Source organism: Pollicipes pollicipes, unplaced genomic scaffold, assembly GCF_011947565.3.
Source record: "Pollicipes pollicipes isolate AB1234 unplaced genomic scaffold, Ppol_2.1 Scaffold_5724;HRSCAF=6776_pilon_pilon_pilon, whole genome shotgun sequence".
NCBI classification, from domain to species: Eukaryota; Metazoa; Arthropoda; class Thecostraca; order Pollicipedomorpha; family Pollicipedidae; genus Pollicipes; species Pollicipes pollicipes.
The window spans coordinates 2,501,687-2,514,406 of NW_023596746.1; the positions used below are offsets into that span (position 1 = coordinate 2,501,687).

A 12,720-nucleotide genomic window follows, 5' to 3' on the forward strand; every position below is an offset into this window, starting at 1 on the left:
GGCCTGTCTGGAACAGGATCGCTCGCTGGTATTTCTTCGAGAGAGGCGTTGTAATAACCCCCGCACCTGGGAGGCTGAGTGTGGATTCAAAGGGACCCTGCACTCGGAGCATCCCCAGACTGCCGCCGAGGCAGACCCGTCGGCCGAGATGAATACCAAATGTTTTGGTAAGCCCGACAGTCTCCAGTTTTGTGTCACGTTATCAGGTTGCCCAATGTCCAGCGTTGTAAGTTGGCCTTGCGGTGTTGGCCGCAACCTGGCCCGTAGAGGCTGGTGTCTGCTCGCTGCATGAGATAATTACTTTTATAGGCAACACAGGCCTCGGGCTCCTTATTTTGAGCATCATAAGGTCATATTTATTGTTTTGGAAATGCATGCTCTTAAAATATCAGAAGTGGCTGTATCAAGACAAACGGCCATAAGCACAGCTTTGAAAAGTCGAGTTTGCTAATGTCTGATGTAGTGATATAATACTGTTGGATACTGTTGCTTCACCAGTGCCTTCTGTTATATTGAAGGCCGACTGAAGGGAGTCTTTCACAAATGTACGGGATTTTAAACTGAAAAAAGTAATCTTGAAGATCATCCCGTGCAGTTAACTGCCCTGCCTTCTTTAGACCTAAGCTCGTTTACTTTCTGAGATGCACGCCCGCGAAGATGCGCAGGCTATTCTGGGGAGACTTTCAAGGTCAGTCAGGCATCCATGACGTTATAATGATGTCATTCAAATCCTGCCATTCCATTGGGCATTGGGCCCAATGGAATGACCCAACTCCAATCTAATGGGCAATCAAGGCCAAGAGAAATACAATTGTCGAGTCGTTCATAACTGGCCTTCGTGAGCACGATTTCCAGATATAGCGACTATCAATTGGTTCTCAATCGATGTTGTGCAAGGTACGATAACGTAATCAAACAATGGCTCGTGGAGGAGCATATTTGCTGAACAGAGAAATTGTGTTGTCTAGGGCAGCCTTTTCTACTTAAAGGTATAGCAATAGTTATACGTGAGCTTATTTCATCATGTTTGAATGTTTTCTTAGATACCTGGAAATATGGAACAATGTCATGAGACCTCATTGCCCTTCAATGTCATTATGAGAGCTCCCAACACATTGGACAATTTTTGCTATCAGCTCCGTCTCGCCGCATGATGATGACTCTTGCGAAACATGGTGTTTAGATAACAACGCGTCAAGATACCTGTTGGCGGCTATGGATAACCTAGGCATCCTCCCCCGAAGCCTAATCGTTACAATGGTAGGCTGGTGACTACCGTGGTGCAACGCGCTGCTCTTTGTCTGCTCAAGCTGCGCGCAACCGCATGACACCTACATTACCCAACGCTTAATTTATTTGAATAAAACAAATTTAGGCGTGGTGTGAAAGGAGGCATACTCATTTTTACCATTCGCGGAAAAGGTGTTTACAACCACTAACAACCCTTAAAACTTACGTGCGCAGTTTGCAGCAGCACTACAATTTAGGCAGCCGGCTGTCACCGTTGCATTGTTGGCTGAATGCTGCATCGGAATCAGATCGATTAGTTTGTTACGAAGGCTCTCAATCTTTTTGAAAACAGGTATTATACCAGGTTTATGGTGGGAATGACGTCACCAATGACAGTGAAGAAGACAGCATGTTAACCCAATTAGCGCCATAGACCACGAAGGCTTGTTAGCTGCCTTGCCCCTCAATTGCCTTGTTCCAGGACATAAACTAGTCGGGTTTATGGTAACAAGCTAAGCAGGACAAAAAGTACACGAGTGGGTGATGGGGGGGGGGGGGGGATTCAGCGACATCCTCAGGAAAGTTTTAGCTAAGACACTTACCAATTATGTTTGCATGTGTTTAACTATATTTTCCCCGATTATTTGTGTTGAAGGTGTCCCACGTGATACAGTCGTGTATTGTATTTAACCTGCTTCTGTATTTTGCATGCGTGTTTGAACGGTGCGTGTTTTGCTTAACTTGTTGTCGCACCTGACAAAAGTCCATGTCTTAAACAACTGGAGGGCAATCACACCCGAATAGGCCTTTAGTTTTGATAGTTTTTACTGTTCGAATATTGCTGCTGCCTTTAATGTCATCGGTAGATGACATCATTCACGAACATGAACCTGACGTTAGACCTGTTCTCGGAAGGTGTTATACAAACACACACACACACGCACGCACGCACGCACACACGCACACACGCACACACGCATATTTACGTGCATATGTATATATATTATATAAACAGAAGTATATATATATATATATATATATATATATATATATATATATATATATATACTTCTGCCCCCGCATTTGGAGAGTTATCGGTAGGTGCGTTTGAATGTACGTTGAATCACTAGGTCATATATATGACGCGTTTTTGTGGTGTGCAAAGCGGTTCGAGAAATAATCGCATTCAAGTTAAGCGTTATTCAATTTTCCGTTGAATTTGGCAAATAGAGCTCAAATATGGTGTGTCAGGTTCTCTTCGAGCCAATATATATATATATATATATATATATATATATATATATATATATATATATTTGAACGGGTGCACATTTATCTTATTTGAATATTCACACGAGTGCATATTTTCGCAGCGACCGCAGCGCAAAGAAAGTAGGCAGAAAATCTCACGCGTGTCGTCAGTCGATGTTAACCAAACTAAAATTACCGCAAAAATTCACTTAACTCTCGGCATGCTTCTTGGAGAGCCTGACGCTAAAGCAGCGCTACTGACGGGCAGGTTTGCTCGGCCCACACGACAGCGCTCAGTGTGCACGGGCGTGCCATGGTAAGAAAGCAAGGTGGGCTGACGTTTGCGAAAGTTTTCAGTGTTTCACGGTTTCTTTGCAGTGTATAGTTATGTGTGGCATTTCCTATTTGGAAAAACGTCCAGTGCAGTGTCGTAGTACTGCAATGCGGGTTTGGGGGCTAAACAGAGAAAAACGTGGAAGCGCACCCCAAAATACATAAAACACGGGGTTTGCTCAGAGTATGACACATATTATCACAGTGGGGGCTGGTTGGGGACCCCGAATGAATATGCAATTACACCCTGGTCTGGTGCTCACTAACACGCCACAATAAATTTTCTGTAATGACTCATGTGATGTTATACGCTGCACAAGAAAACTAATACTTTACAAAGCTGTATCCGTCATTAAGATGCTGTTATCAAAACTACAGTCTGCCCTCAAACATCAAGCATGCCAAGTCGACAAAGAACATGACGTGAGGGATCAGTTATTTGTCGTATCGGCACCACGAACGTTTGCTTGCAGCATTACCCAGCCGAGGCTCGCTCCTAACCCGCGAATTGTTCCTTCTCCCTGCTCGATGTTCAGGCATTTTGCACTCCACGGGTGAGTATTGGCAGCAGGTGTCACATTGCGTATACGTTAAGAGTGTGTCAGTTTTTACAGCAGAGATAATTACGGTTTTTTATGTACATTTTTGTTCTACAAGTTTTGTCGTACATCACCAATATCGCGCAGAGTCTTTGCAGTAGCAGAAATGCCGCGTACAAGTAAAAGTCATACGTTTCGCAGTAGACGTGATGACGGATGTAGGTTTTTAAGCATAGGTTTTGTCGTGTAGCAATAATGTCGTGCGGAGGTATTTGCGGTAGAAGTAATGTGTATGAGTGATGCCTGCATAAGTTTTTGCAGAAGTTATGACCGGCATAAGTTTTTGCAGCACAACTTTCGTCGCGTGGCACTAATGTCGTGCGTGAGCACGGGTGATAGAAGTGATGTAGCACTTTTGTTGGAAGGAGTTTTTGCTCTAGCACTAATGTCGTGGAACTAGGCGCCAGCTTCTTGTATTCGCGATGAGCTTCAAAAAACACCATGTTGGTCACTTTCCTTGTCAGTTGCAGATTTCTCAATGGGTCTGGCACTGTTGAGCAGCGCTGGGGATTTATAGGCGGTATATTATAGACGCCCTTACGTCGTGCCGTTGGCTTCACGTTGTCTGCTTGGACTGCTGAAATCTGACATCTATCCCAAAGACGCGCCGCTCATGGCTGGTTAGAAAGGTTACACACTGACTAAAACGCTGCGCCATCCCACGGATTTTCATAGTGTATGTATGTTTTAGCGTGCTGAAAACAAAACAATGCATACAAAGTGGCGCACCATTATCAGCACACGTGGGCAACAATTGTTTTGACCACAACTTCATGTAGCTGTCCGATACGCGATTACAAACCCATAAAATTTTCGTGTTTTTCTAGTCTGGACAAGAAGGGAGGTTCGGTGGCATCTGGCATTAAAGCAACAGGGTTCAAAAGAACACAACTGTTTCGTTCTCCTGGTTGAAAGACCAGGTACCGCAGGCACCTGCCAGTGGACAGCCCCGCGCATGGATTTTAATGTTAATGTAGTCAGTAATATAGCAGGAAATATCGGTCGCAGTTGAAGTTGTATCATCAGTTGGTGTGACCGGGAACTGGTGCAGACCTGAAGCATGGTATATGACGTGAGGAGGCGTACTAGATGAGTGTCGTCTTGCGCTTGTGAACGAGGCTCTGCTGAAACTGTTGAGTGGCGTGTGTAAATATGTTGCACTTGACCTGGAGACTGAAAATGCTAGACTATGTGCTCATCCCTTAGAGTTATTGAAACCAGCAGCTATTTCGGCCCCAATGATGTGGTGGTACCTGCGAACTGGTGCACAAGACAATTGTGTTATGATAAATCTTATTATGAGCCTTGTTCTGATATTCTGCAAGGTTGCATTCCCAACAGGCAGCAGGATGTGTTAAGATCCTAACATCCACCGGTTCATTACAGCTTATCGCACATTTTATCGACGCAAATTAACAAACACCTTAAATTCTAAGATACTCAGGTGTATCAAGCTTGCTGTTGAAATTGTAAGAAGAAGCCCGTCTTGTGGAAGGGGCTTGGTACGGATTCATTTGGTGTGTGGTCCTGGCAAGTCGGGCCGGACCGGATTACACTGATGGATCCGGGAAAGGCAGGCTGGCGGGCCGATCGGATCTGACCTAGCCAGACTGCACTGGACCGTATCCTGAAAATTATATCCGGGAAGTGCTCTAGTGCCCCGACTGGTGCGCCTGCCCATGGCTAGACTCCGTGCCGTGTTCCGTGTCCGGTCACTGACCTGACGGGGCGCGGCTTTTCTTCGCAGGTGGACTCTTCTCCAAACAACTGCTGGCTCAGTATGACGAATACAAGGAATTCTACGCCAGAGCACGAGAGTGAGTACTGGAGGACACAACCAGAATGGTGATGGTAGCGTTCTAGGCACATATTGCCCAGCTGTACTTTTTGAAGAAGTGAAAAGTAAGTCATAACATATTAGGACTGACATTTGTGCTCAATATTTTATTGGAGCTGTGGAAATTGACCGGAACTATCCAATCTTCTACACCACATCATCTTTTAACGTATATCTCGCCTAATCTGTAAACTCCTGATCAAGAACATCCTTTCATTTCAAGACGACAAAAAACGAGTCAAAACAAGTAGGGAGCACCAGTTCACGCACCGCTTGCAAATGAGGACTTCGACGCTCCTCAAAGTATCACTTTACGTCATGTGCTATAGTTTATTTGACAATATTCACATTATCTGTCCTTAACGTAATTTACGACTCTCAGCACCCCGTACGAAGAAGTTATAGCCCAATTACGGCCCATAACACGTCCTGCAAGCGCCCATTGGCCGCACGAGACGGCCAATCCTAGGTATGCAGATCACGTGCGGCGAGTGTTGGTCTCTTGACGTGTCGTCCAGCAAGCACACATGGTCCGCGCACGGCTGCGCGACTCAAGCAAAAATTGGCTAGCCGGCGCGGCTCCGATTGTTTGTGGGCAATCTTGGCAACTTTCACCGGCGGCCGGCGTCGCCGACGCCTGTCCCATTTGCCGACCGGCCAGCAGCGCCCATGGCAGCGGACACGCTCCATTTAGCGACGACGCCGCCATTACACACGGTAAACACTCGTGATTGTCTCACGCGCGCCGATTTGAGCCGGCTGTTTTCTTACTTGTCAGCGGGCGTCCCGGTGCTGAGAGCAATGACTGGGAGGCGCCGCAGCGGGAGGGGCCGGCCCTAACCGGTGACGGCGCGCCGTGCCGCCCGCGGCTCTGACCTCGCTGGCCGGCCAGCGCGGCCCCGGCGGCAGCCACGGCCGCCGGGTGGCGCGTGGTCAGGCCGTTAGACGGCGCTTCAGCTGACAACGTAGCGCCATCATGGACCGATGTGCGCCGCTTGGTTTGGCCACAACTGGGAGTTAGCAGGTGTTGTAAGGCCGCTGCCGATCCAGCTTGCCCATTTTCTTTACGCGAATCGTAGTTCCGGGCCTGGGCTTCGGCTTCCCCGTGTTGTTTGTGTCAGTCGTGGTTTCGGACCTGGGCTCCCTGCTTCCGTGCGTTATGACGCTGGGAGGAGCGGAGGCATCTACAAAAGCTTTGTTGACTCTCGCCGCGCCCTGACCTGGCTGGATCCCGGACCTCACACTGATGCGCTGGTCGCCAGGCTGCTGCGAGAGAAGCAGACGACGGATGAGGAGTTCGTCGAGTTCTGCAAGCTGCGGCGTGGAGCGGCCAAGCACACGCTCGACACGCTGCTCTCCCTGCCGGTGAGTACCGCTCTGCCCCCGGGGGTCGGGGGCGTCAGCACATCGGCGACCGTCCTCGGGTACCCATAGGGCGACGACGTGCTGAGGAGTAGGGTCTGCCAAATAGGCAGAAATGGCGCGCTGGCAAGCCGTAACATATCCCCGCAAATGCGATGCACATGTTTGGATTTTGATCCTGCGCAGTTGGTCCGATTCTAGGTCTGTTTATTTTATGGCTTTCATTGCTTAGACGCATTAATATTTGCGATTTCCGGTTGCCCATAGAATGTTTGTTTTCACGTTTTCCCAGTACGAATGACATTTTCAGGTCACCTCGTCTACCTCAAGGTTACTGTTTGACCCCATTCATCACTGATTTGCCGCCGCAATTTCAGAGACGTGGCTACTCCCATTTCCTTCCTGTTTTCCCTTTCCCTATGCTCGTCAGCTTGCCTACTTCTGTACTGCAAGCCATCGGAATGGTTGTTGGCCCGTTAGCATCTGAATGAAGTACCGTCGGTCTTGCTTGGCTTGGTTCGGCTCACTGCTTTGGTGTGCACCCAACAGACGAAAGCAAGTTTTTGCTGGGTTTGTCTTTGAGCGCGAGTTATGCGATTTTGCTTCTATCTTTGACTTACCGTGCCCATGTAAAAAGGGCAAGGTAAAAACACGTAAATGACCTATGTAAAAGGCTTGTCACTGGGATTTTCGTCATTTCGACAACAACCTGTCCGGTTATGTTCAAATATGTTTTGTAACTGCTTTTTGTTTTGACAAAGAATACACTGCATATTTTGTACAGCTATGAGGCGCTTTTAATGGAAGACATTGCGGTGCATCACGAAACGCGCGTTATGTGGTCAATTAGTATTTCAAACAGCACATCTTCTCTTGCTGCCTTTTCTACTTGCTGAATTTTTCGCGTGCCTTCGGTTTATTTTTTGACGGGGTCAGAGACGCTTTTTCAGAACGCCACAGGGTTGACTTGCTCGGCTCCGACCGTTGCGCTCAGCCTTGTGACGTTTACAGCGGTGTGCGAACATCCCAAAAGTAGAGGGCGACACCGCTTATTTTGTTTATGTTCTTCATGCAGTGACGTAGTTTTTTGCGTTGATTCCATGGGAGATTTGGAGAGGGCCGTGTCTCACAGGTCTTGCGTCCATATTTTGCCATACTGATGATACCCTGCGCCCTCATTTCGCATGTTCAGACCTTTATATGCTGGGTTTGAGTTTAAGTAGACGGTCTGATTTTGCGAGGGTGTTTTTATGGAGGACTGATCTCCAAATCCTAATAAGTTAATGGCCGGCATGGAACAATTTGAAGCTCTGTCGGCTGCATCCCAGCCATCAAGGTCTGCCCGCTCCATACAAAGTGTTTCATGCTCGGTGCTTGGTCGAAGTACCTGGGCCCTGGCGGCCGCTCAGAAAACTGATGCCTTTTGTGTAGTCCGCTAGGTGGTGGTAGTAGCCAGATACCCATGCCGCATAGCGATGACTGGCGACATTCCATCCCACCCAGATCGCTTCTCGAGGCTTCGGCTATTGAGCCCTGAAGTGCATGCATGTAATAGTCCGGCAAGTGACGGCAATGGGCAATCAAGCTATCGAGTGGATGAATCGGTAGTGTTCTGTACACACATATCTGAATGGAGGATACCACTGCGAGCCATCGTCGAAAACGGAGTGGCATGCCGCGTGCGTGATATTGATAATCACGACATACTCATGAGTGGGGAGTGTATTATGGTACCTTGTCAGCATGCACACCGCGGGCGTGCCCCCGTGCTGCCCACTGGGCATACATGGTAAAGATAATCTAATAAACCCACAGTCATTGGCGAGTGCCTCCGGCATAGACCTTCACTCGCTTCCTGGCCCCTTGACTTAAGAAGCCTCGGGCCTAGTATTACTATAAATCTCGGCAAACCCATGTGCTTGCCCTGTCATCAAGTGCGCCAAGAGGGCGAAAATTGCACACCGTTCCCAATAAACCCCCAGACCTCGGCAGTTCTCCGGTTCGAGATGACCGGCAACCGCAACGCGGGCAAAAACTCTCCGCTAATCATCACCAGTCGGCGGTGGAACAAACCGGCCAGTTCCGCCGGCTATCCGCCCGGGCCATTGTCTCCCGGCCGGCCGCCATTTTCCAGCTTGTCGTCGGCGCCGGGCCGCCTGTAACGACGTGCCGCTCGCGCGCGCGGGCCGGGCGCAAGCGCCTCCGGCGTCGCTCAGCCTTGAACGACGGCCGGCAGGCGGCAGCACCGGCGACGCTCGTGCCCGGGAGAGGCCCGACCGGCCGGGCCTGCAGCCGCCAATCGCGATGCTGCTTAGTTGCCCAGGTATCGAACCCTCAATGAGGGCTCGACTGGCACGGCGCCATGTCAATTCTGCTGCGGGGAGTGCTGCCGGTGATTTTCGTGCCATGATGACGCATGACCCGGTCGGCAGTCGGCTAAATACCACGTCGCCCTCGCTCTACGGTGCTCTCCGCTCTGGTTTGTGTCTGGTCGTTTGTAGCCGGTCGTCTGTCTTTTCTGCTTCTGATTTGTTGTCTTCCTTCGTCTTCCGTCTTCCCATTCTCCCCAGACCAATCTGTGAATCTCGAATTCTGTGGTCCGGAATACTTTACTCATCAGGCCGCCTTTTCATTGCATCATCTCGGATTCTTCGTGCCTCCATGTGTACTCATTTCCTTTCCCGCGATATTATCGTGCTCTCTCTCTCTCTCTCTCTCTCTCTCTCTCTCTCTCTCTCCTCTCCCTCTCTCTCTCTCTCTCTCTCTCTCGCCTCTCTCTCTCTCTTCTCCTCGCTCTCTCTCTCTCTCCCTCTCCTCTCTCTCTCTCCTCCTCACTCTCCTCTCTCTCTCTCTTCTCTCTCTCTCTTCTCTCTCTCTCTCTCTCTCTCTCTCTCTCTCTTCTCTCTCTCTCTATCTCTCTCTCTCTCTCTCTCTCTCTCTTCTCTCTCTCTCTCGCTCTCTCTCTCTCTCTCTCTCTCTCTCTCTCTCTCTCTCTCTCTCTCTCTCTCTCTATCTCTCTCTCTCTCTCTCTCTCTCTCTCTCTCTCTCTCTCTCTCTCTCTCTCTCTCTCTCGTCTTTCTTTCTCTCATCTTCTCTTTCTCTGCTCACCTTATTTCATTTTCTCCCGTTCTCTCAACTTACCCTTACCTCTCTTCGTCATATTTGTCACAAGCGATGGCAAATTGCATGACCGATGGAAACCAGCCCAACTCGGTATTCCTTTTAAATTTGGTCTGGGTCTGATTTGCTCGTTCTTATCACTTATGCCATGCAAAGCTCACTATCCGTTAGCCTCTCACACCGCTTTAATGCACCCGCCAGGAACGGTATACTACAGCCATTCTGTGCGGGCTGAATGCTGAGCGCTGATGCTCAGCCCACTCATCTCCCGCCGCTGACGTCAGCTCCTGACCTCAGCCCGGGCCGCGGGTCCGCTGACCCGGGCGCGCCCGGAGCCGCTCGCGCCGGCCGCGACCCTCGGCCTCCGGCGGTGGGCGTGGTTACCTCTCGTCCGTTCGTCCGTCCGTCCGCCCGGTCGGTCGGTCGGTCGGTCGGTCGAGACGGGACGGGATGGGACGCGCACCGGCGCCGCCTGGCGATGCGTCTTGCAGGGTAAACAGTAATTAGGGCCGGTGTGGCGGGTGATGGGTGGCGTCGGAGCGGCCCCGCCCCCTCCGCGGCCGGCGCGCCAGCGGACGGACGGCCGCCGGGCCTGCGCTCCAGCCGCAGCCGCCGGGCAGGCCTGTGGCAGCACCGGTGCTGGCCTGTGCAAACCTACCGAGGACACGTCGACGTCTAGAGGAAACCTGAGAGGATGATGCGCTGTTTTGAATTCCACGCTTGCGTCAGGGTGGCGGGAGTTCCTGCTAGGTCTTTGCTTCGCAGCTTTGGCGATAAGACAGGTGTCTATAGTGCACATTGCTTTGGCAGCGGGCTGCGCTGGCACTGTGCAGTCCCGACCCGTACTGGCGCCCTTGCTTTCAAAGACGGGTCTTGCCCCACCCTGACAGACGGCCCGCTGGGGACCAGCGCTGCCCTGCGGCCGGCACCTGGCGGCGCTCCCTCCCGGACGCTGCTGGCAGTCCTCCCCGTCTGTCCACGTCAGACAGTGGGCGCCCCACAACCGCTCACCGCGTCCCCGCCGCCAGCGCCCCCATTCGTAAGACATTCCGACGTAATGATGGTTTCCCTTTGTTCTTGATTGAAACAGCGTTTAATTCGTGGTCTGTCCCGGCTCACAGATCATCGGCCGTCAGAGCTGAGTGGCCCTAAACGCCGGCCAGTGACGCGCACGGCTGACCAACTAAGTAGAGGCTTAACTGCCTCGTGTTGGAATTCTTCGCTTGTGGTGTCTTCCGATTCGATGAACATGTCGCACCTGTTCGTCTACACGGGTGCGGATAATCTGCACATGCATCACATGCATGTAGTCGCTGCAACAGCGGCTGACCTTGGGTGTCTGCTGTTGCAGCGCATGAGCCGCCGCAGCTGTGGTGGGCTCGCCTGCTCGCCCTTCGCCCCCCCCCCCCCCCCTCGTATAGCCTCCACGGCCGATGCGCCGAGGAGCTGCGTGGGTCCAGCAGACGCCCGTCCCAAGCGCGGTGGGCCCATTCCCGATTCCATAGACCCCATTCAACGCATATTCAAAGGCCCCTTTTGAAAGTGCTAACGAGAAGGGAAGGGGTGGGCCGGCAAGCAAATCGGCCTCACGCTGGCGCGCCTGGGAGCGAGGGTAGCCCACGCGGAGAGCCATCTGCGGACCTCTGAAGGCTGCGTGCCTGCACCGCTCGTCCAGCTGCGGCGACCGACTGCGGGCGGGCCTTGGACGTCTCCCAGCGCTGGTCTGGAACACATCCCGGTGGACTTTGTGTCAGCCGGCTGGCTCTGTGTCAGCCGTGCCGCCCAGACTCTGTGTCAGCCGACGGACTCTGTGTCAACCGACTGGCTCTGTGTCAGCCGTGGCGCCCAGACTGTGTCAGGCAGCAGACTCAGTGTCAGCGGACTGGCTCTGTGTCAGCCGTGCCGCCCAGACCCTGTGTCATTCAGCAGACTCAGTGTCAGCCGACTGACTCTGTGTCAGCCGTGCCGCACAGACCCTATGTCAGCAGACGGACTCTGTGTCAGCCGGCTGACTCTGTGTCATCCGTACCGCCCAGGCCGCAGGAACATTAGAAAGACGGAAGAGAATGTATTGGGTAGGCGAACACCCATATGTCGGACATCGCTCTGACCTATATCAGGGCCATGGGTGACTGTGGTCATGGGTGGCTCCCAGTTTGTGTGGTCGCCGGAAGTATAGGAATGTGTTGCGATGCAGCCGTGCCTCACCATGTCGGTCTAATTTCATTAGACAGACGTAACCCATTATGCCTGCAACCGGCTTTTGCGCCTGGTAATGTTTGGAAAACACTGGACTTGCACAGCGTGACGTCACGTGACCACCCTGGAGCTATGCCTGAGGCTGACTGCTACACCCCACGCCAGGTGCAGGAAATATCGGCTCTGCTCTCATGACAAGACTTTTGTACACAAGTCAGCACTATGTCGAAGTGTGCGCATTGTGCACGAACTGTGCAAACTTGACATTTTATGGTGGTAATTGCTTACTACGGCTGTTGATAGTTACGGCTACGAAATGAAATGTCTACGATCTGAGAAGATCCCATGTCCTTTCTCGCCATATAGATTTCCGCCGGCTGGCACATCCGTTTTGCTTGATCTGTAGTTATTGTATCTGCGAAGACACTCTGATCATGCTGGTTGTTTCATTTCGTAATATTTGCTGGTAATTGGTGTTGGATGATATCGTCCTGGCATGCAAAGGTCGTTGTTGAATTCACCAGTTCCCTCACATTTGTTATTTCAACCGCTGCCAACAGCACAGCGCCAAAAGCACACCATTACCTCAGGTCTACGGTAAATGCAGGTAGTTTTGATCACCAAGTCCCTTGAGCTGGCTTTTTACACAGCAGGGAGAGGGAATTGTCCGCTCGGGATCTGCATTTTTGTCAGCAGGGCTTCGCTAAGAGCCATAGTGCTTATCTGAGACACGCGCACCGCTTTAGCATGACTTTTCGGCCTTCAGCGTTTCACGTCAAGAGCCTTTCC

The 12,720-nt window shown here is 51.3% G+C and overlaps 1 protein-coding gene across 1 annotated transcript in view; it reads left to right on the top strand.

Annotated features, from left to right (window-relative positions):
* LOC119102314 (uncharacterized) overlaps positions 1-10,775 on the top strand; it is a 47,464-nt gene extending 36,689 nt beyond the window's left edge. The window contains exons 4-6 of the mRNA XM_037225681.1: positions 5,161-5,230; positions 6,513-6,615; positions 10,761-10,775. Of these exons, the coding sequence (XP_037081576.1) occupies positions 5,161-5,230; positions 6,513-6,615; positions 10,761-10,775 (188 nt within the window). The remainder of the gene's footprint in view (positions 1-5,160; positions 5,231-6,512; positions 6,616-10,760) is intronic.
* Positions 10,776-12,720: the final 1,945 nt, after the last annotated feature.